Source organism: Schistocerca piceifrons, chromosome 1 (assembly GCF_021461385.2).
Source record: "Schistocerca piceifrons isolate TAMUIC-IGC-003096 chromosome 1, iqSchPice1.1, whole genome shotgun sequence".
NCBI lineage: Eukaryota > Metazoa > Arthropoda > Insecta > Orthoptera > Acrididae > Schistocerca > Schistocerca piceifrons.
In genome coordinates, this window is record NC_060138.1 from 479,236,093 (window position 1) to 479,263,176 (window position 27,084).

Consider the following 27,084-nt stretch of genomic DNA (forward strand, 5'->3'; position numbering starts at 1 on the left):
CTTTTATCCGACCTGGAAGGTATCCCAAAGCGAAGAGTACTCAATAATGGGTCGCACAAGTTTTCCTTTATTGATGAGCTACATTTTACATAGAATTCTCCCAATAAAACGAAGTTAGATAATCGCCTTCTCTCATCGACGAGACTCTGCCAATTAGCATACCACTAATACTGTATTCGAACATTACAGGACTAATTCTCCCACTCATCTGCATTAACTTACATTTTTCTACGTTTTGAGCAAGCTGTCATTCATCACATCAACTAGAAATCTTAACCAAGTCATCCTGTATACTCCTTCATTCGCTCAACGACATTTTCGCGTAAACCACAGCTTCGTTAGCAAAGAGCCTCCGATTACTGCTCACCTTGCCCGTCGATGCCCACCTCTACGACGATTGGTGGGATCTGGGTTCAAGTTTCCCACATCTCGCTCGATGACGTCACTGATTTATCTACAACGTCGAGGTCAGCTGAACTTGAATGCTTCACAAGAACCCTCGTATGGAGTGTTCACCAATTTTGGCACAGTTCGGGATCGATGGTTCTTTGTCTACACGAAGCTGCAGGCGAATAAATAGATGCAGATACTTGGACTGCAATGGTCTACGTCGTTCGTCGGTGAGAGACGATGGCAAACGTATAAGGCCCCCATTTTATCTTCGGAGTGGTACATCCTCCATACTAAAATACCTCCACTGACTGCAATAAAAATGCTCTGTTAGCAAGTGGGAAGCATTAGCTAATAAGTGTTTTGATTTAATTGTATCCTACGACGGACGTTTACTGTATCTCATCATCGAGGCAATCTTCTTCCGTGCTTCGAGTGTCCATAGTCGGTGTTGCTACTCCCTTACTAAACACAGTGCTCTGAACGTACATCACAGCAAGTAGATCGCTCTGAATAATATGACGGCTCTCTTATTTTAGTTGTTGTCCAGCATTAAATTGGCGAGTGACTGGAATCACCTGTGGTCCGAATGTACATTTTTTCAATCCGCATTAGTCAGCGGTGATCTCTGTCGCCAGCACGTGTTCCCTGTGGAAACTGACTTGGAACATAAAAAGCCGTTTGCGGGTGCCTCGGAGCTGAAATGTCCCTATGTCGGACACCCACGTTCTGGCCGTGATCAAATGGACTCATTTTGTGTATTTTCTCTATTCTGCGCGCGGTTCTCAATCGTCTGCCAGTGCAAAGGCCTGAAACTTCCCTGTCACGTGACTAACGGAACTACAGTGCGCCGTGGCAACGCGGGCGATGTCTCACCAACATAGCAGCTAACTGTAACTCCGTCGTAACTTGCATGAGTATACATTTCTGTCGATGAGATGGTAAGCGCTGGGCTCCTTTCGTTTCCTCACATACGTGCGTTTGTGTACAATGCGTCCGTTACTTAGGCAAAGAGTTCATAGTATCACTTTCAGGCTATTTATCGAACGTTCCACATTCGAACCCCGCATGAGGAAAATGAAAACCTGAAATTTTGCGTGTGTTTTCTGACTTATTTTATTACGATACTCATTTCTCCATCTGTAGGTGGGAGTAAGAAAAGCAGAAGAAAAGTTAGCGACTGGACGTTCATGAAAAGATCTCACCGCAACGATAAACACCTTTGTTCTAGTAAGTGCCACCCCACATCTCTCATATCCTTGACTCTCTCTCTCCCTGTTTCGTGATAGTAATAAAACGAGCTGCCCTGCTGTCGACTTTCTGCATGTCCTCCGTCTATCCTCTGTGGTAAGGATATAATTCGGCGCAACAATACTCCAGAAGGTGGCGGACATGCGTAGTGTAGCCAGTCTATTTAGTGTATTTGTTGCATCTGTTAACTGCTGCCAGCAACACACAGTCTTTGGTTCGCCGCCTCCATAACACTTTCTGTGTGATGATTCCCATTTAAGTTATTTCTACTTGTAAACCATAGGTAATTAGTTTAATCTATAATCTTGAAATTCGAGCTATTTAGCGTGTAGCAGAACTGTAACGAATTTTTTTCAGTACTCATGTGTTGGACTTTACACTTGTATTGTTTGGGGCGAATTGTCAGTTTTCGCATCATGCCGATCATCTCGTTATAAGGGGCCCGTGCGAACTTCCCCTCACCAATTTTATTCATTTTGATAGCTTGTGTGGGGCACGACTAGGACACCAGCATATGTAAACAGGAAACGTTTTCGAGAAAATAGAGTGCGAAAATTTTTGACGTGCTTGCATACTTGCGACTTAAAGCGTCCGCAGCTGAGCAAGTAAACGTTTAGCTTCATAAGCGCGAGATGTCGGGATCGAATCTCGCTGTCGCCACTGATTTTCATTTTAATTGCAACGGAAACTTTCTGACATGGAGATCGTCTCCCAACGTGCACTATTGAAGTAACACCTCCAAAATGTACTTTATTAATGCAGCCTTGCGACGTTTATTTTTACAGGCAGATGAAGAACCTTTTATAAGTACTACAAAATTGCTTATAAATCATAGAGAAGAGAGGGAGTTTGAAGAGATTACTGCATAAAAATTCAATCAATCATACACCATTAGTTACGGGTATCAGTGTTCGGTGACGTGCTTCTATATACATGGTATGCCGCGAATCTGTGTAATGACCAAGAACCGTTCATGAATGTAGACGAAGTTTCCAAGTTTGTTGTGCAATAGGCACACCGAAAAGACCATTGGTATGAAAAAAATCGGCGTTCATTACATGCGCTACATGTCGGAATATTACTGTTTTCCTTGTTTTAAGATCAGTAGCATCCTGACTTGTGCCGTGCGGCATGGATTACATATTATACTTGTCACAGATGTAAATACAATAATATGAACAAAATGACTAAGCTGATTTGATAGAATGTTCTCTCCCATCCTTTCTTTATTTCCAATCTCTCTACGAAAAAATTCTTCCTTTTTTCAGTATAAAGATCATAAATGATTCATTAGGTATCGGCAATTTGCACAATTGTTGTTTGAAAAACGTGTAATTAAAAAAAAAGTAAATACAGTGAGATTCGATCCAGAGACCTCGCACTTCTGATTGGTTGGTTGATTTCGTGGAAAGGACCAGAGAGGTCATCGGTCCCCTCGGATTAGGGAAGGATGAGGAAGGAAGTCGGCCGTGCCCTTTCAAAGGAACCATCCTGGCATATGCCTGAAGTGATTTAGGGAAATCACGGAGAACCTAAATCAGGATGGCCGGATGCGGGTTTGAACAGCGACCCTCCCGAATGCGAGTCCAGTGTGCTAACGACAGCGCCACTTCGCTCGGTCCGCGCTTATGAAACTAGGCGCTTACTCGCTACGCTGCGGAGCGCCCAAGTGTTAGTAATCGAATAAATTACACATATAAGTACGCCTGAAAATTTCAAACTCGATTTTCTCGAAAACGGTCGAGAGTGGCGTCTTCCTGTTTACATATGTTAAAATCCTAGTCGTGCCTACGCATCCTGTCTATATGAATCAGTTCGGTCAGGGGGAGTTTGTATGGTCCCCTTGTTAGTGTTAATCCAGTATAGTACGGATTCCGCTGTACTCAAGATTCGGCAAATTTATTTTTACTTAACTTTGCGGACGGATGCCCTTCCAGTCGCCTCAGTCGCCATTTACCTGGGGGAAGTCTTGTGCACCACCTGTCCGTGAATCGTATAAACTTTTTTCTGTTTGTGTGACGTATTTTCTGAGGTGGAAATTGGGGGACCAATCCAATATTTGCCTAAACGAGTGTGGAAAACCCTTTGAAAACCACTGTCTGGCTGATGCACCAACCACGGTCGTTAATCAACCGGACTTGGTCGATCCGGGTCTGCCTCACCTTCCTGTTTCTTAACCGAACGTGCTGCGAATTACTCTTAGCAGTAGCCCTTTCGCGTCATGCACACATATATATCAGTAAGATGCGACGACCGCAGATCCAGTCTTTCCATGCGGGTGCACACCAAGCCCCGTCTCTTGCGGGAAACGGTAATGGCGAGTGAGGGGTTCACGGGTAGGTGACGCTACGCTGCGCGTCGGGTGGGAAGCGAGCTCGGATGGCCGAGGCGGTTAAAGCGACCGCTCGCGTTAAGCGGGAGATGTGGGTACGAGTCCCGGCAGTGCTCAAATTTTCTGCTGTTGCCATTGATTCCCTTCAATGCCCAAATGAGGCTAGTGTAATTTAAAAACTTTGGAATCATGCAGATATCTTGTCACAATAAAAATCGTTCTGATGTTCTATTGATTTTACTAGACGGCCAGCGATACCATCATTAAGAGGGCTGCTGACGTTGTCACATTAATCGTTTATATGGATTAAGAACAACGGAGAACATGTAACATTTCCTTGGCGAATTCCATATTCGCTTCGGTTTCATTAAATGATTTCCAGTCAGTTACTACGAACTGTGACCTTCCTGAAAGGAGATAGGCCGGCCGGAATGGCCGAGCGGTTCTAGGCGCTTCAGTCTGGAACCGCGCGACCGCTACGGTCGCTGGTTCGAATCCTGCCTCGGGCATGGATGTGTGTTTCGTCCTTAGGTTAGATAGGTTTAAGTAGTTCTAAGGGACTGATGACCTCAGATGTTAAGTCCCATAGTGCTCAGAGCCATTTGAACCATTTGAATCTGAAAGGAGATAACGATCCAGTTGCACCACTGAGACTGTACTCCATAGGCACGCAATTCGTTTAGAAGTTGCTTGTGAGGAACTGTATCAAACGCCTCCTGGCATTGTATAAATATGTATCTGCTTGAGATCACCTGTCGATAGACTCATTACTTTGTGCCAATAAAGAGCGGTTTTCACAAGCTCGACATTTTATGAACCTTTTCTGGCATTAGGAGAAATAAGTCATAATAAACTAAAAAAAATCAGATCTTGCACGAAAAAAATCAGGTGTTCATTTTCCCCACGTGCTGTTGGAGAGTGGAACGCTCGAGAAATCGCCTGAAAGTGATTACAAGAATGCTCTGCCAAAATTGCAGAGTAATCATGTACAGGTATATATAGATGATTATCGTTACATTCTTCTAAGATTTATTTCTTAGGCTTTTAGGAACAAGTGTCTTCAAGAAACGTAAGAGATACAATACTGCTATCATCACATTGTGATGAACTAATAAGTCAGGCATAACACCAGCGGAAAACTGGTGATGGTAAACGATTGTTGTAAAGGATTGGTGGATGACTAATCGCTGAATGGATGTCGTACTTGACAGCCAACTGTTAAAGAGTTCGATCCATGCTCGATGCTATAATTTTTTCTAGTGTTCTGCTGTTTCTTTCACCTCTGGCAGAGCTCTGCATATGTGGAAAGCTCAATTTCTTGGTTAAATAGTATGTTTGCACGTAACAGGCAGAATGTGTCATTTCATAGGTTGTGGGAAGACAGTTTTACCATTCCTGCGAAAGCATTGTGATATTTAAGAAAACAGTTTTAAGGTTCTTTATTGCTTTGTTTACTGTATTAGAGGACTGTTGGAGAGAGTGGCGTGCGGCTCGATTGGTAGCGGAGGCTTAAGCATAACGGTAACTAACTGGTAGAAAATACGAGGGTATCGGGAGAAGCGCAGCACTTTCGAGTGAAAGCGTTGCTGACGGTGCAGTTACAGCAAAATAAATATTTTTGGAAAACATTGTTAGCAGAAATAAATAGTACCTAGCATTTTGATAAACACTTTGAAATTACCGTAACGCGACGTGTAAAATTCGTTGTAGCCCTCTATACGAAAGTGAGAGGCAACAAATTCATCTAGTGTCAAGTATTTTCAAGTGTTGGATCAGAAGAAATGCCTAGCATATAAAAACTAAAAGGTATGCTCATTGTGATGTGATAAATTAGTGAACAAGGTATTCACAAATAGTATCACCAATTTAGTAGCAAAAACATTGAGTTTAATCAAACAAGAGGAACAAACTTGCATCAGAACGAACTATAGCATTTACAAGGCATGAGAAAATAAGAAAGGAGGAGGTGCAAGATGCTGTATGAAGTAAGGGGAGAAATAACTTGACCAGAGACACGTGCCTTTGTGGCAGCAAGATTTAAAGCGCGAGCTGTTGCACTGTGATGAAACAACAAAGCATCTTTCGACGTTTCTCACACGCAAACCGTATCTCATGGCGCTTTTTTATGGGAAGTTTACCTCATAGTTTTCAGTATTCGCATGCTCTTTCGCGAGATTAGCATATCAATATAAAATTACATTAACTCCCAGACAGGTAAAAAGTCTGCCAACTCTTGAGAGTAAAAAGAAAATTATTCTTTATAAATGCGTGAAAGTAAAAAATCATAGCTGTTGACCTCCCTTTCAAGTATTGACAATAACTTAAAAATCGTGTGAATTGCGCAGCATTGATTCAGCCCAGCTGCTTAACTATCGCCCAATGTCTTGGTCATAACATAGTCTCTCAAGCTCGAACTCGGCCGTCTGCTGTTACACCTAAATTTCCTCACGTCGGCAGTTTACATGCGAATCTGCATCTCTCTGCTGATCTACCTATACGCACTGCTAATTGTGATGATTGCTCCATAATTAGGGACCAACTCGAGCTCATCGAACGCCTTAACATCTAGCATGGGCGGAACCACGTCTTGTATGAAAATGGGGTTAACTCGGCCAATATAATGACACCCGCAGGCGCGTATATCAGTTGGCCTAAGGCATCGTCTAATGAAGAAGAGAGGTTGGGATGCAAAAGTACAGGCAATATCGACACGTTATTATAGCTATAAGCCCAATTCTTAGGTCTTCCTTGGCCCCACAGCCAAAATACTTACCTCTCTCACTCTCCCGCTCCTTTTTTTCCGTTTTATTCTGATTAAGCCACGCCTGGCGAGCATTAAATCTTGGGGCGTAAACTTCGGCGGGCAGCCTTCGGCGGCGTTTGCCGCCAACGCAAGCTGGGAAAAAAAGTAGATACGATTTCCGCCACATATGTAAATTTTCAGTGGAAGAACTTGGTGCTCTCCGTCAAGAAATTGTGATTGGCCGTAGTTGCTCTCCATTTATAAGGAATCTGGTTTCTAAATTAGACGTTCGGCGTCGGCAGAGAAGACCAAGCGGGCGGCGCCGTAATTACATTAATACTGTTTCTTTCTCTTTTCCACCCCTACCTTGTCCCTCCTCCCTCATCCGACCTTCCCGGCCCATTCTTCGGCAATCGGGATTGCAGACTCCGTATCGAAAGGTCCAGCATTACGCCGGCCATTAAATGCCTTCTGGCTCCGGGCACAGTGAACGTACGTACGCTCCCAGATTAAAAGATCTCCGTCCCTCCATCTCCTCGTTATACATTCTCCGGGCGAGGCTGGCGGAAGGAGCAGGTGGATGGATGAATTTGTGTAGGGGGCGGGAGAATGGGCGGCGATCAGCGAAGGGGGCAGGCAGGCCCAGCGCCGGAGCGCGGAGACGAATGGGTCATTGCGCAAGAAAGTATAACTTGCGAGGCGAGGCGAGGCGAGCCGAGCCGAGGGGGGCTGTGCAGTCGGCGGTGATGGGCGTGTCCGGTCGAGGAGGGCCGATTGCCCGGGGCCTCGCCGTCCCTCCCGATTAGCATATCCAGCGGACCTGCCCTTCCCTGCGTCCGTGTGCGCTCTCCTACACTGTGTGCGTGCATTTGTTTCAGCATCCATGGCGCCCAAGAAGGTAGAGGAGCCCGAGAGGAAGCCGCTGATTGGCCGCGTGGGCACCAATCTCAAGGTGGGCATCGTCGGCATCCCCAACGTCGGCAAGTCCACGTTCTTCAACGTCCTCACCAAGAGCCAGGCGGCCGCCGAGAACTTCCCGTTCTGCACCATCGATCCCAATGAAAATAAGTATCTCCTCCTTTCAGTTTCTTTTGTAGATATTTTGATGCTGGATTGTAGCGTTGCCGTCTCCAACAATCTAGCTTTCATCGCCGACTTCGACAACGTGGATTGAGACGTTCCCACCATTGGATTTCAGAGATAGAGCGTGGTAGATGATGAACAAGGTGGCGCAATGGTAAGACCCAGAATTTGCATTCAGGAGGACGACGATTCTAATCCCCCGCTTGAACTTCCAGATTTACTTTTTCCTTAAGTCCCGTAAGGCAATTGCCGGGATGATTCCTTTGCAAAGGGCGCAAGCGGATTTACTCCCGATCGCTCCAAAGTACCAATTTACGCTTCATCTCTAATAAAGTCGTCGACGAGAAAGTACACATTAATTTTCTGTCCTTTTCAAGGAACTTACCAATGGAATTCTTTAAAACCAAGTTTAATGCAGGAAAAGAAAAATACGCAGAAAATTCTGATTGCTTAGCTACATGTCAAGTTTAATGACGAATTCTTCTGATTCCCTTAAAGTTACCCGGTTTTATCGTAATTTCATGACATGAGAGCTGATTAGCTGACCAGGATTTCAGTTGGGACAATAATTTCTAGAGAGCAATTATTTCAGCGACTGACAATCCAGACACGTCTCATGGCTCGAATGGAAGCTTCAGTAATCGAATAGCCTTTCTCCTCATAATAAACTGCAAGTTTTGCTACATTGGTATTCTGTGAGTTCCGCTGTGGAGAACAGATACTTAGGAGACATGTATCAGCACGTATAATCCTTGCATCAATCCGTGAAGCGTTCATAAAAGCCCATTTACTTAATAAGATGACTACCCGCAAATTGCAAGGGTATGAATCCCTATTCAGTACGAACTTTGTCTGTCAGGAAGTTCCATTACAGGGTAAACCCATTATAGGATGAATTATTCATTCTGCGAACTTTAAACCAACTGTATTGGGAGAAGCATATCTTAGTGGTCGGAACACAATTGATGAAACGTCACCACGATTTGAAAGTGACAATTTGACATTGCACTGGAGCTCTGAGTATTGAACTGTGCTTCGAAATATACATTAGCGGTTAATAAGAATAATATAAAGGAAGGATTATTGGAGTTGAAAGTCCCGTCAACGACGAGGTCATTAAAGACATGGCGTATGATTGGGGAAGAAAGTCGGCCGTGTCCTGTTCGAAGGAACAATCCCTGCATTTGCCTTACGCGATGTAGGTAAACTAAAAAATTTAAATTGACGTCCTCCCCAATGAGAGTCCATGGTCTTAATCACTGCGCCACCTCGCTAGGTGTAGTATTTTTAATACGGTCGATGGTATTTATCATTTGATATCCCTCACGTTCTCAGGTTGCCACGAAAAACATTCTCTATCACAAAAATGAAGACTCATATTTTTTAAACTTTAAAGCAGACCAGACCGGTATGGTAGCAGGTTCGAATCCTGCCTTGGGCATGGATGTGTGTGATGTCCTTAGGTTAGTTAGGTTTAACTAGTTCTAAGTTCTAGGGGACTGATGACCTCAGAAGCTAAGTCCCATAAGTGCTCAGAGCCATTTGAACCATTTTTAAAGCAGACCAACAATCCCCTGGTGCAAATTATGAAAAGTTTCATTAGAATTTGTACGAGAGAAAAAAGAAAGTTACTGTCAGAATATCATTCCTCGTACCTTACTAAATTTCTCATAGCACTAAGTTCTTCAGCATATTTGGTTCCAAAGAATAACATTGACGCGATCTGTAGAAGCCTTTCGATTGATTGGTTTCAGTGTGCAGGGGAGTAACAGCTGTCCGACAGATTTCGACAAAGAATGCCAACACTTACTTTGTCCCATCTCTTTTTACTTTTTCCATTGTGAAACGTGAATTGCCATGGGGAGAAGATAACTGATTCCACTGGCGCAACATTGGAACATGTCGTACACTATCAGGGTTGACAGTCCGTCGCCGTTTATTACGGCATGGGTTACGTGCTCGCCATCCACTTCTCCGCATACGTTTGACGAATGTGCAAAAACATGCTAGATAGCAGTGGTGTATGGAGCAATGTCACTTGGGACGGGAATGGCATCAGATAGTGGTTACGGACGAATCCAGGTTCTGTTTGCGTGAAAATTATCGCCGCATTTTGGTTCTCCGTGGACAGGGAGAAGCGGCATCACAGTGACGACATTCTCACAAGACATATAGCGCCACATCAAGGCCTTATGGTGTGGGGTGCTGCATGCCATCACGCATGGAACAAGCTACGAGGGCCCGTGGCGCACCGTGTGCCTTCTAGACAACAGCTAACATGCTGAACCGAGATGTCTCAAATGCAAATCACTTTTGCAGAACATACTAATCTACATGTACTGTGAATATGAACGCCATATCTCTAGTCGTTCAAGGTGTTCCTTTTTTTTAACATGAGTGTATAAACATAAGTTATTGTCACAGAAGCACGGCAAGACATTGTGTTATCGACAGGTTGAAACATTTCACAACACACTTCAGCCTGAAGGACTCAAGTTTCTTGGACGGTCGGTCTCTTGCTAAATTCAAAAAATTAGTTGCTTATAAGACATGACTAACTGATCTTTGAATTACCTTTGAAAATCCCACAAGATACTGTGCACCCGCCGGCCGTTGTGGCCGAGCGGTTCTAGATGCTTCAGTCCGGAACCACGCGACTGCTACGGTCTCAGGTTCGAATCCTGCCTCGGGCATGGATGTGTGTGATGTCCTTAGGTTAGTTAGGTTTAAAGTAATTCTGAGTCTAGGGGACTGACGACATTAGATGTTAAGTCCCATAGTGCTCAGACCCATTGGAACTGTGTACCCAAAATAAATAATTGTGCATGTAGTCATTATTTGGCTGGCTCTGAGCACTATGGGACTCAACTGCTGTGGTCATAAGTCCCCTAGAACTTAGAACTACTTAAACCTAACTAACCTAAGGACATCACATACAGCCATGCCCGAGGCAGGATTCGAACCTGCGACCGTAGCGGTCGTGCGGTTCCAGGCTGTAGCGCCTTTAACCGCTCGGCCACTCCGGCCGGCTAGTCATTATTTCTTCATGAATTTAATACAGGTGGTGTTAGAAGATAGTAACACAGTGTTCAAACATCTACTACAGAGAGTTTGTTCATAAATAACAACAACAACAACGACGACGACGACAACACCACACTGTTTTCAGGTATGAGGAGTAGGATGTGGGTAATCATCGTAGCAAGTGAGTACGGTATTAACAGCTGTTCTACACTGAAGTGACAAATGGCATGGGATAGCGATATGCTCATATACAGATGGCGGCAGTATCGCGCACACTAGGTATAAAAGGACAGTGCATTGGCGGAGCTGCCATTTGTACTCAGGTGATTCATGTGGAAAGGTTTCCGACGTGATTATGACTGTGCGACTGGAATTAAAAGACTTCGAACTCGGGATGGTAGTTGGAGGTGGACGCATGGGGCTTTCCATTTCGGGAATCGTTAGGGAATTCAGTATTTCGCTATCCACAGTGTCAAGAATGTGATGAAAATACCAAATTTCAGGCATCACCTCTCACCACGCACAACGCAGTGGTCGCCGGCCTTCAGTTAACGACCAAGGCAGCGGCGTTTCGGTCAGTGCTAACAGACAAGCAAAATTGCGTGAAATAACCGCAGAAATCAATGTGGGACGTACTATGAACGTATCCTTTAGGACAGTGCGGTGAAATTTGGCGTTAATGGACTGTGACAGCGGTCGACCGACGCGAGTGCCTTTGCTAACAGCACGATATTGTCTGCAGTGCCTCTCCTGGAGTTGTGACCATATCGGTTGGACCCTAGACGACTGGGAAACTGTAGCCCGTCAGATGAGTCCCGATTTCAGTTTGTAAGAACTGATGGTAGAGACCGAGTGTGGCGCAGATCTCATGCAGCCGTCGGCCCAAGTTGTCAACTATGCATTGTTCACGCTTGTGGTGGCTCGGTAACGGTGTGAGCAGTGGTTACGTGGAATGGATTGGGTCATGTGGCCCAGTTGAATCGATCATTGACGGGAGACCATTTGCAGCCATTCATGGACTTCGTGTTCCCAAACAACGATGAAATTTTATGGATGACAATGCGCCATGTCACCGAGCCAAAATTGTTCGCGATGGGTTGTAGAATGTTCTGGAAAATTCGAGTAAATGATTTGGCTCCGAGATCGCTCGGCATGAATCCCACTGAACATTTATGGGACATTCGAGAGGTCAGTTCATGTACAAAAACCTGCACCGGCAGCGCTTTGGTGATAATGGATGGCTATACTGGCAGCGGGGCACAATATTTGTGCAAGGGACTTCCAGCGACTTGTATCCAAGCCACGTCGAGTTGCTGCAGAACGTCGGGCAAGAAGAGGTCCTACACTATATTAGGAGGTATTCCATAACTTTTGGCACCTCAGTTTACTTTCATTTCAAAGAATATAAATAAATACATTAATTTATTAAGTAAAAAAAAAAGAAATAAGTACATTTGAATTTGGACACCTGAATGGCAGTTTTTTGGATGGCGAAAAGGAAGTCATAAGTACGTAAAAATGAAACAGAAGCTTTCCATCCACTTTGCGAAATTCAAAGGTACTAATGTGTTTACCGAATTCATTCTACGTCCCACCAGTGAATGAAGTGTTCAGTTAATGATGTTTACAATTTTAACTGTCCATTTCTTTTACGTATTTGATGCTTAAATCGCATTTCTTTTTCTCGTAGGTAGTCAGAACATACGGTTACATATGTCAGTCCTTTTGCTTTCGAAGCAGTTGTTTATGGTGATAATGTGAATAACGGGCTTAAAAGTTCTATCGATTATGGATATCGCAAATATGCTTGCTCTGGTGTCAAATTTCCCTCTGTTGGAGTTAGTTAATTCATTATTTCTCTGGCGAATCACGTTGCCGTTGAACGAACAAGCACATACTAGTCTTTGCGGGGCACGTACATACTGGATATTTTCTATCTCTTTATTCAACTCACCGCGTGTATTCGATTTCTCAGTAATGATTTTTCAACGTTTGAAAATCTTCCAACCCAACTTGGACTGTGTTACGAAAGTGCGTCTTCGAGATTTGGAGTAGAAACATACTCTCAATAAGGAACGCTATGATGTATCGAAGTCTTAATACTGGCACTTTCTGCAAGATTATAAATCACGTATTGATGTAGATAAATAAATTAATTTTGCATTCTGGTGGCGACTACATTGACAGAAACTCCAAACGTGAACAGTTGATGTACATTGGTGTGCAAACCTTAAGGTCGAAAGTAACTTGCGCATGATGTGTCAAGTAACATAGTTTGATAAAACTTAAATCGTATATACTGTAGAAATAACTGCTACAGTGTATGACACTTTTATTGAAAGTCGGTGGTTCTAGGCGTTTCAGCCTGGAACCGCGCGACCGCTACGGTCGCAGGTTCGAATCCTGCCTCGGGCATGGATGTGTGTGCTGTCCTTCCTTAGGTTAGTTAGGTTTAAGTAGTTCTAAGTTCTGATGACCTCAGATGTTAAGACCCATAGTGCTCAGAGCCATAGTCAAAGTCGAGAAATACACTGAATCTCCGCGATTTGTGATGGTTCCTGGACATTACAGAAGACGGGATATGGTTCTTGATAGGTTGTGAGATCTCCACGGACAGCAGTACATGCTCTGCAACGTGCTCCCTAGCTGGCCACAAGGTTGGTAAGGAGTTCTTACGGTAGGCCGTCCCATTCCTTCATCAGCGCGGTAGACAACTGCTGGATGGTCGTTGATACATGTGCACGATGGGATTTGAGTTGGGGCAACGGGCAAGCCACTCCAGTCGCGAACATCCTCTCGAACCAAGAGCTCTCCCATCTGCGCTGTTCGATGCGGTCCCACATTTTAATCCATAAAAATGAAGTCAGAGTCGAATTAACCCCAGAAAACACGCACAGGGAAGGAGTACAGTGCCATAATAACGCCGACCAGTGAATGTACCGTGTTCAAAATTTTGTAGGTCAGTACGCCCAAATAACATTATGCCTCACTACACCATAACTCCTGAGCCACCAAAACGTTCATGTTCGACAGTGTTTCTGGGTGCATTACGTGTTCCCACCTCTCACCATATGAGGATACGTCCAGAATAAGTACTCGCACTGAACCTGCTTTCATCCGAGAAGAGCACGCGACCCCACTTCTCGTTCGACCAATCCCTATGCTGTAAGCATCGTCGCGAACGGTGCCGCCGGTGGGCGGGTGCCAACAGAACGTAACGGAGTGGTGGTCGGGCAGAGAGATCACTCCCTCGCGGTCGCCGTTCCACTGTGGAGCGTGAGATTGCGAACCTTGCAGTCCTGTTAAACGTGGTCCCCTTCTTGCCTGTTGCACAATGTAGCGCTCATCTGCTGCTGTAGTTGGCCGTGGTCAACCATCATCTCTCCGGACAGCGGTGCCTGTGGTTCGGAACGCTCCCCATGCACATGAAGCAATGCTGTAAACAATACCAAATTCCTGGACTGCGTTCTCCACAATTAATCCTCGTTCCAGTTTCCGATGAGTGCTTTTCGTCTGAAGTCATTCAGATGTTGCCTCCGGGCCATGTTGCAATGGAGTACACCATCACAGTGCACCGTAACTATTCGCCGACTGCCTGCCTGCCTGTATTTTTCCGTTTCTTCGACTGCCTCGTGTTGTGTGTCGAGCCCATTTAGACGCTATAGTCACGCTGACCTCATACCATGTGACGTGCGGCTTCCGTGTACGCTGCTGTTTTATCTATCTCGTCCTTAAGCGTTACAGAACAGTGTTGCTTGGATATATGCATCACAACCTTGTGACGAAGATAGCAACTGAATCAGGTTAATAGTTTCTACGACGACGACGACGACGACCACCACCACCACCACCACCACCACCACCACCACCCTCATTCATATTACGTTCACTGTTGGGTAAAGGCTTCCTCTGGATCTTTACATACATCGAGGTCTTCATGTATCATCCATGTTATACCTGCACGTTTCATAATGTCATCTTCCATTAGGTCGTCTTCACGTTTTTTTAAATCAAGAGCAGTTTCCTGACAACGTGTCCGACTCGCCAGCATTTAGTTCTCTTTCCGGTCATAATTATACATTCCATTCAGTCTGTTGATTGATCCAAAAAATGGTTCAAATGGCTCTGAGCACTATGGGACTCAACTGCTGAGGTCATTAGTCCCCTAGAACTTAGAACTAGTTAAACCTAACTAACCTAAGGACATCACAAACATCCATGCCCGAGGCAGGATTCGAACCTGCGACCGTAGCGGTCTTGCGGTTCCAGACTGCAGCGCCTTTAACCGCACGGCCACTTCGGCCGGCTTGATTGATCCATTTGTGTGGTTTTCTGTCTCTCCTAGTAATCTCCAAAATTCGCTTCTCCGTTGCTTGCTAAACTACCCTCGATTATTGAATGATTTTCGCGTCGTCTGGACTGATTCATAAATTAGAGAAAGAAAACATATGTTATTCATTTGCGAAATAAATATAATTAAGAAACGCATAGTATTTACGACTCGGTATTGCATTCTTGATGTGAAGAAATGTTCCGAGAAGGGTGTCTTCGTTCCATATATCGACTTAAAGTGAAGATTCTGAGATTCAATGGTCCAAAAGCATCAACATGTAATTCTATGAAGCTTGATCTAGTATTGTGAATGTGATTCCGCCACATCATTTTCTTAAATATTTACAAGATTTATATGCAGCGTCATGTCGCAAATTAAACTACTACTGCTGTACGCTGAGCGACAACAGAAAAACTCAGACTGCAACTGGCGGACCGTAATCACGCTTGTTCGTCGTCATTAAAAAAGAAAAAAAAAGAGTGCGAATGAGTGTGATGATGACATGACCGCAAAGGCTGTAGGAAACTGTTCGCCCCCTTTTTTTTTTTTTAGTAATGGTCTGTCATAGTCTCATTACGGTAACAAAAAGGTCGCCATTTGAAAAGACTAGGTAAATTCATAGTTAGTTTTGTTGTTTTTACCGCCGAGTGTACACCGGCTGTGAAAGATTATATTCCTGTTAATTTACATTAAGCTTCATTAATGGTATCGACCAAATATTAATCAAAATTTACCGCTCGGACAAAAATTAATTTAGTGATGACATAGAATTTATCGTCGCTGTATTTCGATTTGTACAAGATCGCAATTAAATCGTCGCCAGAGTGGTGAACGGCGTCATTACTGCTCAAATTAGTGTCCAACAGACACTGTACTCAGTACCTGGTCCGTTCTGATTTGCAGAGTAATTGCTACTGGTAAATAGTTCCTTGAAGTAGGTAGGAGTAGGTTTCTCCTAGAGTTAAGAAATATACTTTGCGTTTATTCCCTTAGTACCTACACAAATTTACGTGTTAGAAAAATAAGTTTCCAGTGACTGCCGCAAGTCCTTCTGACACTGTTTTCTCATATTTATGCATTCATATAGTAACCAATGGCAGCATGTATGCAATTTCGGTAAAACAGACACTGCGTAGGGGCGCATTTGTACATGCCAAATGATGCGGCAGTTTCTTTCAGGAAAAAAGGAAAGAAGATCCGTATTAACGACCTGTCGACGAAAAAGTAGTTAGAGACGGAGCACAAGGTCGGACTGGGGAAGCAAGTCGGCCGTGGTCTTTCGATGCAACCATCATTGTGAGAAATGCCGTAAAACCTAAATCTGGATGGCCTGACGGTGGATAGGAGACACTGTCCTGACAACATGTAAGGAGCGAGAAGAGGCCGTTTCCTGCTTGAAATGTGATGATACTGAGAAACTATTCGTAGGCGACCTATCTTGAGGCAGTTGGGCGGGATTAGGGAGTGGGAGAACATTTATCGACAAATTTTGCACGTGTTAAGATGGGAAACGTGATATTCTACTAAATTTTGTAGAGGCTGATCGTCTGCAGACCCCCCTTAGTCCGGCCAAATTTAAATTCCACCAGCCAGTGACAGCTTAATAAGCCAAAGAAACAATCGATTCGGAATTCTTCAAAAATAGAATCTTAAAGTTTCAACTCCGTAACTCATCGAATGTTCGATCGGGTATTTTGATTTTCAGTCACGCGAATTGATAATCCAGACAGTCTTATGCAAAATTTTAAAACTTGTGTATGTCGCAAAAAAAGAAAGAAAGAGAGACTGAGTCAGCTTGGTAGGCAGGATTCTAGCATGATTAATGTCCGACTGCAAGACGCACTCGATTAGTGGGTGTTGGCCACATTCCCGTGTCATCCGACGTAAATTTCCGATGAGCCACGCCAGTTACGTGGCTGTAACCTTGAAGGATGATTCGTTGCTGGAGACTGAGGAATTGGCTTCGGATACACACGTTTGCGCTGCTCACGACGCTGAGTCATGCAAAGCTGCTTCAATGCTATCCGCTCCCAGCGTTTGCCATCAGTCATCTGACATTGTTATCCATAGTTAACAGAGAAGTTTCCTGTGAACTCCATACGATATTTGCCTTTAATGTTAAGCATCGTATTCCTCTGCAGGCATTCGAATCTGTTGTTGTCCATGTATGAATGTAGAGGTGTTTTGTTGTAATCTTCTTTTGATCTATAATCATGCCACGTTTCCGTCATGTGAGTCGTTATGGTCTGTATGAGCTTCATAGGAAGTGAATGCTACTCGTATTGCAAAGCTATTCTCAGCACAGTGAGAATCTGCCGAGGTTCGAATGCGAACAGCAAGACACCTCTCTGAGCGTCCTAGATTTCAAGCGGAGCTACTGAGCTGGCTGTTCCTCAGACTGACTTGTTCCCTGTTGAAGATATTGATCATTGTCGACTGGTAGGCTGGGAGTATCACCTGCTGCACAGGCATACAGACGTGCTGCAGGATCCTTACCCACCACACACACACACACACACACACACACACACACACACACACACACTCTTTTCGGCCCTATGAGTTCAGGTCCCATTCTATGGTCTGACCTGCCACTTTCAAAATTATACAGAAGTGGGGGCCATATGGGGAAGGATGCCTTGCGTGGTGCACGAGTGCCCTGAGATTCGATCTCTGCATCTCCACCTGCGATTCAACTATTTGAGTAAGGACACTTTCCGGGGTATGTCATCTTCCGTTGTCTCCTGTCCTCTTTTGCCCTTACGACAATATTGGATTTCTCTGCACCCAATATCCAGCACGGTAGCCAGTCTGTTGTGGCGGGGCCATCATGTACCCATTTGACGGTAGCCCCCTGACAACACAGGGATTGCACTGCTGATGCCTGAGCTGCAAACTCCCCATGTATGCTGAAGAGTAGATGCCTGTCTTCCTGGGGCATCAAGGACTCCCGGCGATGGTCATCATACCGGTTGGCCTTTGCTGTGGCTGTGTGGCGCCCGTGGGGGGAGCCCCTGATCGGAGTGGGTGGCATCAGGGCAGATGACCCACAATGAAGTGGACTAAGTCACCTGTTGCTGGTGACCGTACGGCACCAGCGGTCTCTAAGAAGGGCAAGATAGAATACAATGCCGACAGGTATGTCCCTAAATCGTTTCCCTCCCTCGCTACACCATGGGAGGAACATAGAGCTACAAGACGGAGAGAGCCGTATTCGCCTCGGTTTTTAGTCTGTAGCAGAACCGATGGGGACTCTTTTCTACCTACGAAGCCTCAATTTTTCGCTGAACAACTTGAGGATAAGTTTGGAGAAGTGACAGCGCTGTCCAAGATGCGAAACGGTGCAGTCTTGATTCGGACAGGATCCGCAGCCCAATCCCGAGCGTTACTCGCCTGTGACAAGCTGAGTGATATTCCTGTTTCCGTCACTCCCCATAAAAACCTCAACATGGTCCAGGGGATTATTTTCCATCGTGACCACCTTCTCTTGCAGTCTGACGACGAGCTCCGCGCCAATTTAGAACGGCGGGGTGTTCATTTCATGCGGCGTGTTTACAGGGGACCCAAAGACAACAGGGTTGCTACTGGTGCCTTCATCTTAGCCTTTGAGGGTGATTCATTGCCTGAAAACGTCAAGGTGATAGTTTACCACTGTGACGTTAAACCATACGTCCCTCCCCCTATGCGGTGCTTTAAGTGCTGGAAGTCCGGGTACATGTCTTCCTGCTGCACTTCCAGTGCCACATGTCGAGACTGCAGACGTCCACTGCATCCAGATACTTCATGTGTGCCACCTCTCACTTGCCTCAACTGTGGAGAGCACCAGTCCCTCTGCTCGCCAGACTGCCCAGTACTCCAAAAGGAGCAGAAAATCGTGGAGTACGAGACCCTGGACCAGTTGACTTACGCAGATGCTAAACGTGAATTCGAAAGATTACACCCCATTCGGTTGATGTCGACATACGCTGCAGCTACATCACTATCGCTGTCCCAAGTGCCAGTGGTTCCTCACTGTGCCATGAACATTGGGCCCTCCGGGCCACCAGAACACATCCACCCACTTGGTGGCCGGGGGCAAATCTTCCCTCCATTGCTCCCAAAGCACTTACTTCGGGAACAAGCCCCCTCCCCCCCCCCCCCCCAAACTCAGAGGACATCAATACCCTCACTCCTGCCGCAGAATCAACAGCCTCCTCCAGCTCCACCCATGCGGAAGGGGTCCCTTGGGGCCCTCTCTTCCAAGGTCGGTATTAATGCCACGGCAGACACTCGCCAGTGGCGTAAGGAGCCAAAAGCTGCTGGACGAAGAGCTTCACGGTCTTCCTCCGTGCATGAAGCTGCTTCGGAGAAATCTTCCCAGTAAGCCCCTGAAGTGAAGCGAGAGAGCAAGCAAACTTAGTAGTAGTCTGCTAAGAAACGGGACCCTCTGGTGTCCCCAACACCACCACTCCCTATCAATTCTGCGTCTAAGGATGCAGTGGAGATCTTCGCGTCCCCTGCGGACCTGGATCTCACTAATGCTTCATCCACCATAGAAATGGCTACAAATACTCAGTCGGAGGCAGCAGGTGACCCTGAGGCATAACCTGCCTCTTTGCGCACTTCATCCCTTCCCAGCCTCACGATAACGTCATCCTCCAGTGGAATTGCGGCGGTTTTTTCCACCACCTGGCTGAGCTATGGCAACTTTTAAGTTTTGCACCTACTTCTGCATTGCCCGCCAGGAAACCTGGTTCCTGGAATGCGGACCCCTGCCCTCCATGGCTGTAAGGGATATTCAGGAACTGTGGCAACTATAATAGCATGTCAGGTGGAGTTTGCGTCTATGTCCTGAACTCAGTATACAGTGAACCCGTGCCCATTCAAACGCCTCTTGAAACTGTAGCTGTCAGGATAAGGACGACACAGGAAATAACTGTTACAACGTATATCTTACTCCAGATAGTGCAGTACCCCTGAACGCATTGGCTGTACTGATTTATAAACTCCCTAAGCCTTTCCTACTTTCGGGAGATTTTAACGCTCATAACCCCCTTGTGGGGTGGCACAGTTCTTACTGACAGGGGAGTCGTTTCTTGTGTGTACTGACTCCTTGAGCAGTCTACAAGCTATTGGCTAGTGCTACCCTCGTCCCACTTTGATTGCCCTGCGACGAAATCTTCGGTAACCGGCCTCGTTGCCGCTAATTTTATCTGACAACGCCTCATCGGCTGATTCAGTTTCTCGTTTTATTCGTGAGGGTGTTTTTTATCATTTGATCTAAGTTTTAGCGCATGTCCTTTGTCCCTCTGTGTCCTCCACCCTAGTGCTTTTAGTGTGGAGGTTTTAATGTGTTGTAGAGCGACAGGCTTCTCCTTTTTATTCTGATGATCAGCCAGCCATGGTAATCTGTTATGTCGTTTTAATCTCTTCTACCTGTTTCTTGCGTTTCTGTGGTTTTCTTCTCCCCTTTTTCCCATTTAAGTGTTTGTTGCCCTTCCGTCGTTCTTGTGGTTTTTTCCTTTCTCTCCATTTTGTGTTGTCAGTCTTGGTTGTTTGATTCTCAACCTTGTGGCATTGTTTTATTCGGAACAAGGGACCGATGACCTAGCAGTTTGTGGTCCCTTCTCCCCTCTTTTAAACCAACCAACCAACACACACACACACACACACACACACACACACACACACACACACCACAATCAAAACTTGGAACATAACAATAAAAAGAACGGTCCTCCGTATCTTACCTGTAGTCCAGTGGCCATGTACGATGTGTGTGTGCTCTACAACCGCTTACTCTTACTCATGTGGCGAGCACTACGCCCATGACTTGTCACCAAGTACACATGGATTTCATGTAGTTTAGCCGAGACGAATTGGAGCTTCATGGCCGTCAAACCACTGTAGCACGATGCTGGCCTTGTGGCACACAGCTATCCTACTGGAAGATACCACTGTCGTCGGGAAAGACATCAAGCATGAAGGGAAGCAGGTGGTGTGCAGTAATGTTCTCTTTGTCCACGGATGACACGGTGCCTTCAGCTGCCACTGATCCCCTGAAGCTCAGATGAATGCATCCCCTTCAACATAATAGTGACACCACCGGCGAGCGTCCGTGGTGTGGTGCATGTTTCGAGCATCCCTTCGTCAGATCACCACGTATTCGGGCACGACCCGTCGTTTTGTTGTAGCAAGAAACGCGAGACATCCGACCAGGCGACACATTTCCATTCATCCACGGTCTAGTCTCGATTATCCTGTGCCAACTGCAATCGTAATTGACGATGTCTGTCGTTAGGGCAGCACTGGGGCGCACAGAGCTCGTATGCTGCAGAGCCCCGTATTCAACTGCATGACCTGAACTGAACGGCACCTGCACCAACATTGTTCTGTGTCATTAGTTCTGCCACAGATCGCCGCCTATCCTGCTTTGCAGAGCCGGCAAGCCTCCGACGTCCACGTTCTGTGATGAGGTCGAGCTCGAACTCCTTGTCGGTTACGCGTAGTGTCACCGTCCTTCAACCACTTTCCATAAATACTGACGGCAGTTTCCGAGATGCTCATTCCCAGGCGCTGGGCCATAACACTCTTGTCATTTGTCAAAGTCGCTTATGACGGTGGATTTATCCATTTGCGGCCTGTGTCGTCAATAAAAAGATTCCGCAGTCGTCTCTACCCTTACTGCGTCACGCGCTCGCAACGCCATCCGGCATTCAGTATTGCGGTGGGCAGTGTACGTACGCAGCAAGCGAGACGGCGCAGTGGTTAAGACACTGGAGTCGCATTCAGGAGGATCATCCAGACTTACGTTTTCCGTGGTTTGCCTGGATTGCTGAAGGAAAATGCGGGGGATGATTTATTTGAAGGAAACAAATCCATCCATAATCATAATTTGTGCGCCGTCATTGATGACTTCGTCGTCGACAGGACATAAATTCCTTATGTTCCCTTCCTCCCTTCTTTGTATGTCTTTCTTCATTGTGTATAATGGTTTTAAATTATCCTTCACGCAGTCAAGTATCATTCCATTGATATCGATTCGTTACACACCTTTGATCCACTACCTCGTGATTTAATTAGTGTTGTGACTTGCCTCAATTTGCTTTTCGCTGTCGAGAATTGTGTTTCTCTTCAATTCACGTCATAATTTGAACAGCAACATGGTACTTTTTGATGTCATCTTCTTGTGTCACATTTGTAGAGGGATTTGACACTATTAATCGGCATCCTACGAGAAATTAAAAAAAATATCGACTTGTTTTCTCAGTCATTTGCTTTATTCACAATCTCTACTAATTCCTCTAGTTTTATGGTTTGTTAGATAAACTTTTCATTTAGCATTTTCTCTGCGTTTGAATCAATTTTCACTTTATTTTATTCGTTTGCGAACGAGTGTTGAAATTGTTTCATCTCGTTTCTGTGAAGAATACTTCCTTATTAGTTCGGTGTATCCTTTTTTGTTTTCGAAATTTTTTTCAAGGAATCATCGGAGCTATCTCCTTTAACGACCACTGAATGGGGTCTAATGAAGCTACTAAACGGTTGCTTTCAATTATGTTCGATTTGGCATGGCATATGCACGGTTTTCACGGTGTATTACAATGCTGCTCGGTGAAACCTATGTGATATTGATCTCTCAAGATCCTCCATTATGATAGTGTTTTAACTTATTAATAACATTTTTTTGTTTATATATTTGGAGACAGGTTTTTGCTATTACAGCCACGAATGTCGTCCTTTTCCAGCGTTAAATTATCTTTCGTTTAGCTTAAAATTATATTTGGCATTCAAAAGAGCAACACTTAAGATATTTTATCGTCCATCGCACTGAAGCCATTAGTGATTTACGGTCATAGCTTTCAAAATTACATTTACTTGATTTTCCTCTCCTCCTCCTCACTGCTTTTGTCTCTTTTACCTTTTACCCTTTCCCACTCCTCTCTCTCTCTCTCTCTCTCTCTCTCTCTCTCTCTCTCTCTCACACACCCCCTCCCCTTTCCCCTTCATTTCTTTTTAGTAGTATACCTATGTCACACTGGTTCTTTAATCGTTTGATCCAACAATCCATTTGTTGCCATAGCGGCTACGAAGGGAGGTTGAGTTTCCTGTTTGGAATCGAAGTGGTGACTGTAGCAATATGAAATGCATGTTTTTTTCTGTAATGATAAGGGCTGGTGGTGGTGGTGGTGGTGGTGGTGGTGGTGGTGGTAGTGGTAGATGCAATGATAACAGCTAGTGTGTACTACGTGATTGAGAGAGTGCTTTTGTAGATTATAACAATATACTCAGAGAGCTTGCGGTAGTCAGTTCTTCATAGAGACACAGTCACTATTCAGAATAACTCGTTTCGCCCGAAAGTGCATCTTACACATCATGTTTGTGCGATATTCATACATTCTGCTCACTACCCCCATTTCATCTACAAGAAGTGACCTACTAATATAGATATAACGTAACTGTTTACACTGTCTATATTGGCGTCTTCGGTCTGTTAAATTATAAAAATATTTAATGCTATCATTATGTTGGTAAGTTATACATTCAAACTGTTTCAGTATGTCATGATTATGCAGACGTATTGCGAAGTGACTGAATAGGTTTCATTAGTGTGCGGTAAATGTGTTTTAAAACATATTGCGGGGATTTCCAATTATAAAGAGAAAATGTTGTTCTTACAAGTGATTAATGTGTTCTCTGATGCGTCTACACATATGGAGCGTGTCATAAAGTTCATCTCACACCTAACATAGCAGATTACGTCAATCTATTAGATAGCATTGTTGTGGCGAACGCTTAAATTCCGATACGTCTGCTAGTAACTGTGGCACGAACACCGAATACCGCATTAAAAAAAACGCATTTTAGTCACATGAGTATGGAGGTCGTAGCACGAATTCCTGATCGTTATTGCGATCACAATAGGTTCTTTGGTTTCTCATCGTCGTTATTAGGAATTTAAGAAGTTGGAGATGAAGTTGGTGGATGAAGTCTGCAGTTAAGAGTCAGTTTTCATTCTGTCCAAGTAGGATACACGTGTCCTGTAATCGTCCGTTTCACGAAGCAGAAAAGAGATCACAACGAACACATTAAAATTTGGTGGGTCGCGAAAATGGTGCGTGATAGTTAAGAGTTTTTTCCTTTGGATTAGCACATTGAATTTATTTACGTTCACATTAACAAGGAATGTATTATCATTTAAAACAGTTTTCTCACTCAAATCGCCCCTATCCACCATGCGCAGTTGCAGTTGTTGCATATTCAAAGCGACTCATTGTGTAGTCGGCCTTTGCAGTTGGCAGCAGCTACTATTGACGATATTTTCAGCATGATCTTCCTAACAGACGGTTGCAGTGTGATCAACTCGCTGCTCGCATTGTATGTCTGTTGTGTAGGACTTCATACGCAACAGTAAGCAGAGGTGGGCTACAGAACGGCGCGGAAACTGTCGTCGTAGGAAAGCTGGACAGGGGCAGAAATGTTTAGCGAGCAAGTTAACATAATAAACAGAAGATTGACTTTCTCCAAACATTCAAAGATTCATTAAAAATAGTGCATCAAGAATTAGAATCCAGCTCATACAGTAGCAACTATTATGGGTCTCACTGTACCAAGTACGAACGATGGTGTCCTAGCAATGAGGTGGCAGTGGGGTGAGTGGGTGCCGCCAGCTGTCCATGTCGCGCGGTGGTATCGACGGTTGGAGGCGTGGCTCAGCGGGTGCACACCATTGGGTCCGCCAGTAACTCACGATCGCTGTCGGCGTCTAATGCAAACTTACAATTCCTTTACCAACTGTAGAACGACAGTGGGGTGGTATCGATACGTGACACCACAATGTCGATTTTTGTGGGCTACGGAGGAACCACACTCATATTCACTGTAAACTGTGCATACCATGAATGAATATACTTCGTACACGATTCATGTTTGTGAAACGCCGGTAGGAAATGCCGTTGCGCATCGGTGACAGAGAGATACGAACGAAATTCAATCGCAATATGGCATTTTCAAACGGCATCCATCCTAATTGCTAATTGCTGTGCTCTGATGGAAGGAATTAGAATCTGCGCAGAACAAAACTTTAGTTTCTCAGCTCAGCTGCAAAGTTGAATATTCTTCTTCTTCTTCCTCCTCCTCCTCCTCCTCCTCCACCACCACCACCACCACCACCACCCTTCGTTTCTGTACGTGGCCGTCATTTGTTGTAACGGGTTGAGGGAATGTTAGTGAACAGTAGTATCTGGATGCCACCACTCACCCAGAGACAGAATCTGTGTACTCCCGTCTGTCCGCCTTTAGAGAAAACCTCATGTTCCAGTCGTGTGGCTAGGACCTCCCGTTGGGTAGACCGTTCGCCGGGTGCAAGTCTTTCGATTTGATGCCACTTCGGCGACTTGCGCGTCGATGGGATGAAATGATGATGATTAGGACAACACAACACCCAGTCCCTGAGTGGAGAAAATCTCCGACCCAGCCGGGAATCGAACCCGGGCCCTTAGGTATGACATTCCGCCGCGCTGACCACTCAACTACCGGGGGCGGACTCATGTTCCAGTGTGACAATATTTTCTAAATGCATGCAGAGCGTGTATCTGAGGCGGGACGTTGGCACCAGCTCCGTATTCACGTAGTTGGACATGGCAAACCGTCTAAAAAACACGCCCAGGCTGGCAGGCTCACCCACCCTTGTTAATCCGCGGGGCGGGTTCGATCCGTGACTGGCTCGCCTCTCTGAATCCCCGAAGCTGCGCGTTAACGCGCTCGGCTATGTGGGCGAGTTGTCAAGTTACACATCACTATGCCACAAATGTACAGTACATTGTGGAAACAGTGTCATCAGTTATATATATATATATATATATATATATATATATATATATATATATATATATAGTGTGTTTAGTTGAAATAGAAGTTCCTTAGATAACTAAATTTGAAACTTTGAAATGACGTGGTATATCGAATTATGAACATAAAATAATTTAGTAATCTTATTAAGACGTCATATTATCTCTTACAGAGGTATTAAGTTTAACTTTCTTCCTTTATTTACTTTTCTATTTTATTAGCCATAACGAGAGATACGTGAAGCAACTTGGACTTAACACATTTAGCGCAGCAAATACAGAATACAATTAAACTGTGTTACTTTTAGTGAGAGAGTGTATTCTCTGAAAACATGATATTGCATATCGGGAGCCATAAAATGCAGCAACGATAAAATAGCTTGAACACTTAACGGACATTCTGAAATAAATCTCTGCACATACTGTTGAATTTTTAACCTCCAGTCAGTCGGTTTAGTGACGCTGTGGCTTTCGACGTTGCTGACAATTTTGGAGAGTTGGCGTCTAAGTGTGCAGGATTTTGACACTTGTCACTATTCTCTAAAGGGAACGGATTTTATATTCAAGCTCGGTACTAACAGTTCGAGAAGAAATCTTACGGCAGCTGTGCACTTACCTTACGATCACGACCGCGATCGAATACTCTATTTCTCCTTGATGTTTTCCATTACATTGTGCCGGAAACTCCGAACTGTCAGTAGCACTTAATTTTCAAAAAAATATAGATGTTGACATAATGTAAGCGTCTCTTTCGAAGTAATTTCCCTGAGTTGAAAAAGAAAAGAAAACAATGGCAAGGCGAACAAGGAAGATCATTAAGCGTTTAAGATGAAACAGCAGGGCTGGGCCACAGCGGGCGGAATATTCTTCCTTTGAAGCGGCCTATCACCGAGACGGCTCCGTCGCCGTCGCCGGTCGAATTAACTTTTATTATCCTCCGCCAGGCGGGACGTGGCCTCCGCCCCTGTAAATCAATTGCCCCGCGGCACGTCAGCGGCCATCAGTTTAATGCCCGGCCCGAGGAGCAGAAGGCCTTGAATAGCCCGCTGATAACGTAATTGCTCAAGATTTGAATTCTGCTCCGCACGTGTTTCAGGGG

At 44.9% G+C, this 27,084-nt stretch overlaps 1 protein-coding gene across 1 annotated transcript in view; it reads left to right on the top strand.

Moving 5' to 3' along the window:
- The window catches only part of LOC124804834 (obg-like ATPase 1), a 301,314-nt gene that overhangs the window by 46,521 nt on the left and 227,709 nt on the right, over nt 1-27,084 (top strand). Inside the window, exon 2 of the mRNA XM_047265184.1 lies at nt 7,595-7,780. Within this exon, the coding sequence (XP_047121140.1) occupies nt 7,600-7,780 (181 nt within the window). The 5' untranslated portion in view covers nt 7,595-7,599. The remainder of the gene's footprint in view (nt 1-7,594; nt 7,781-27,084) is intronic.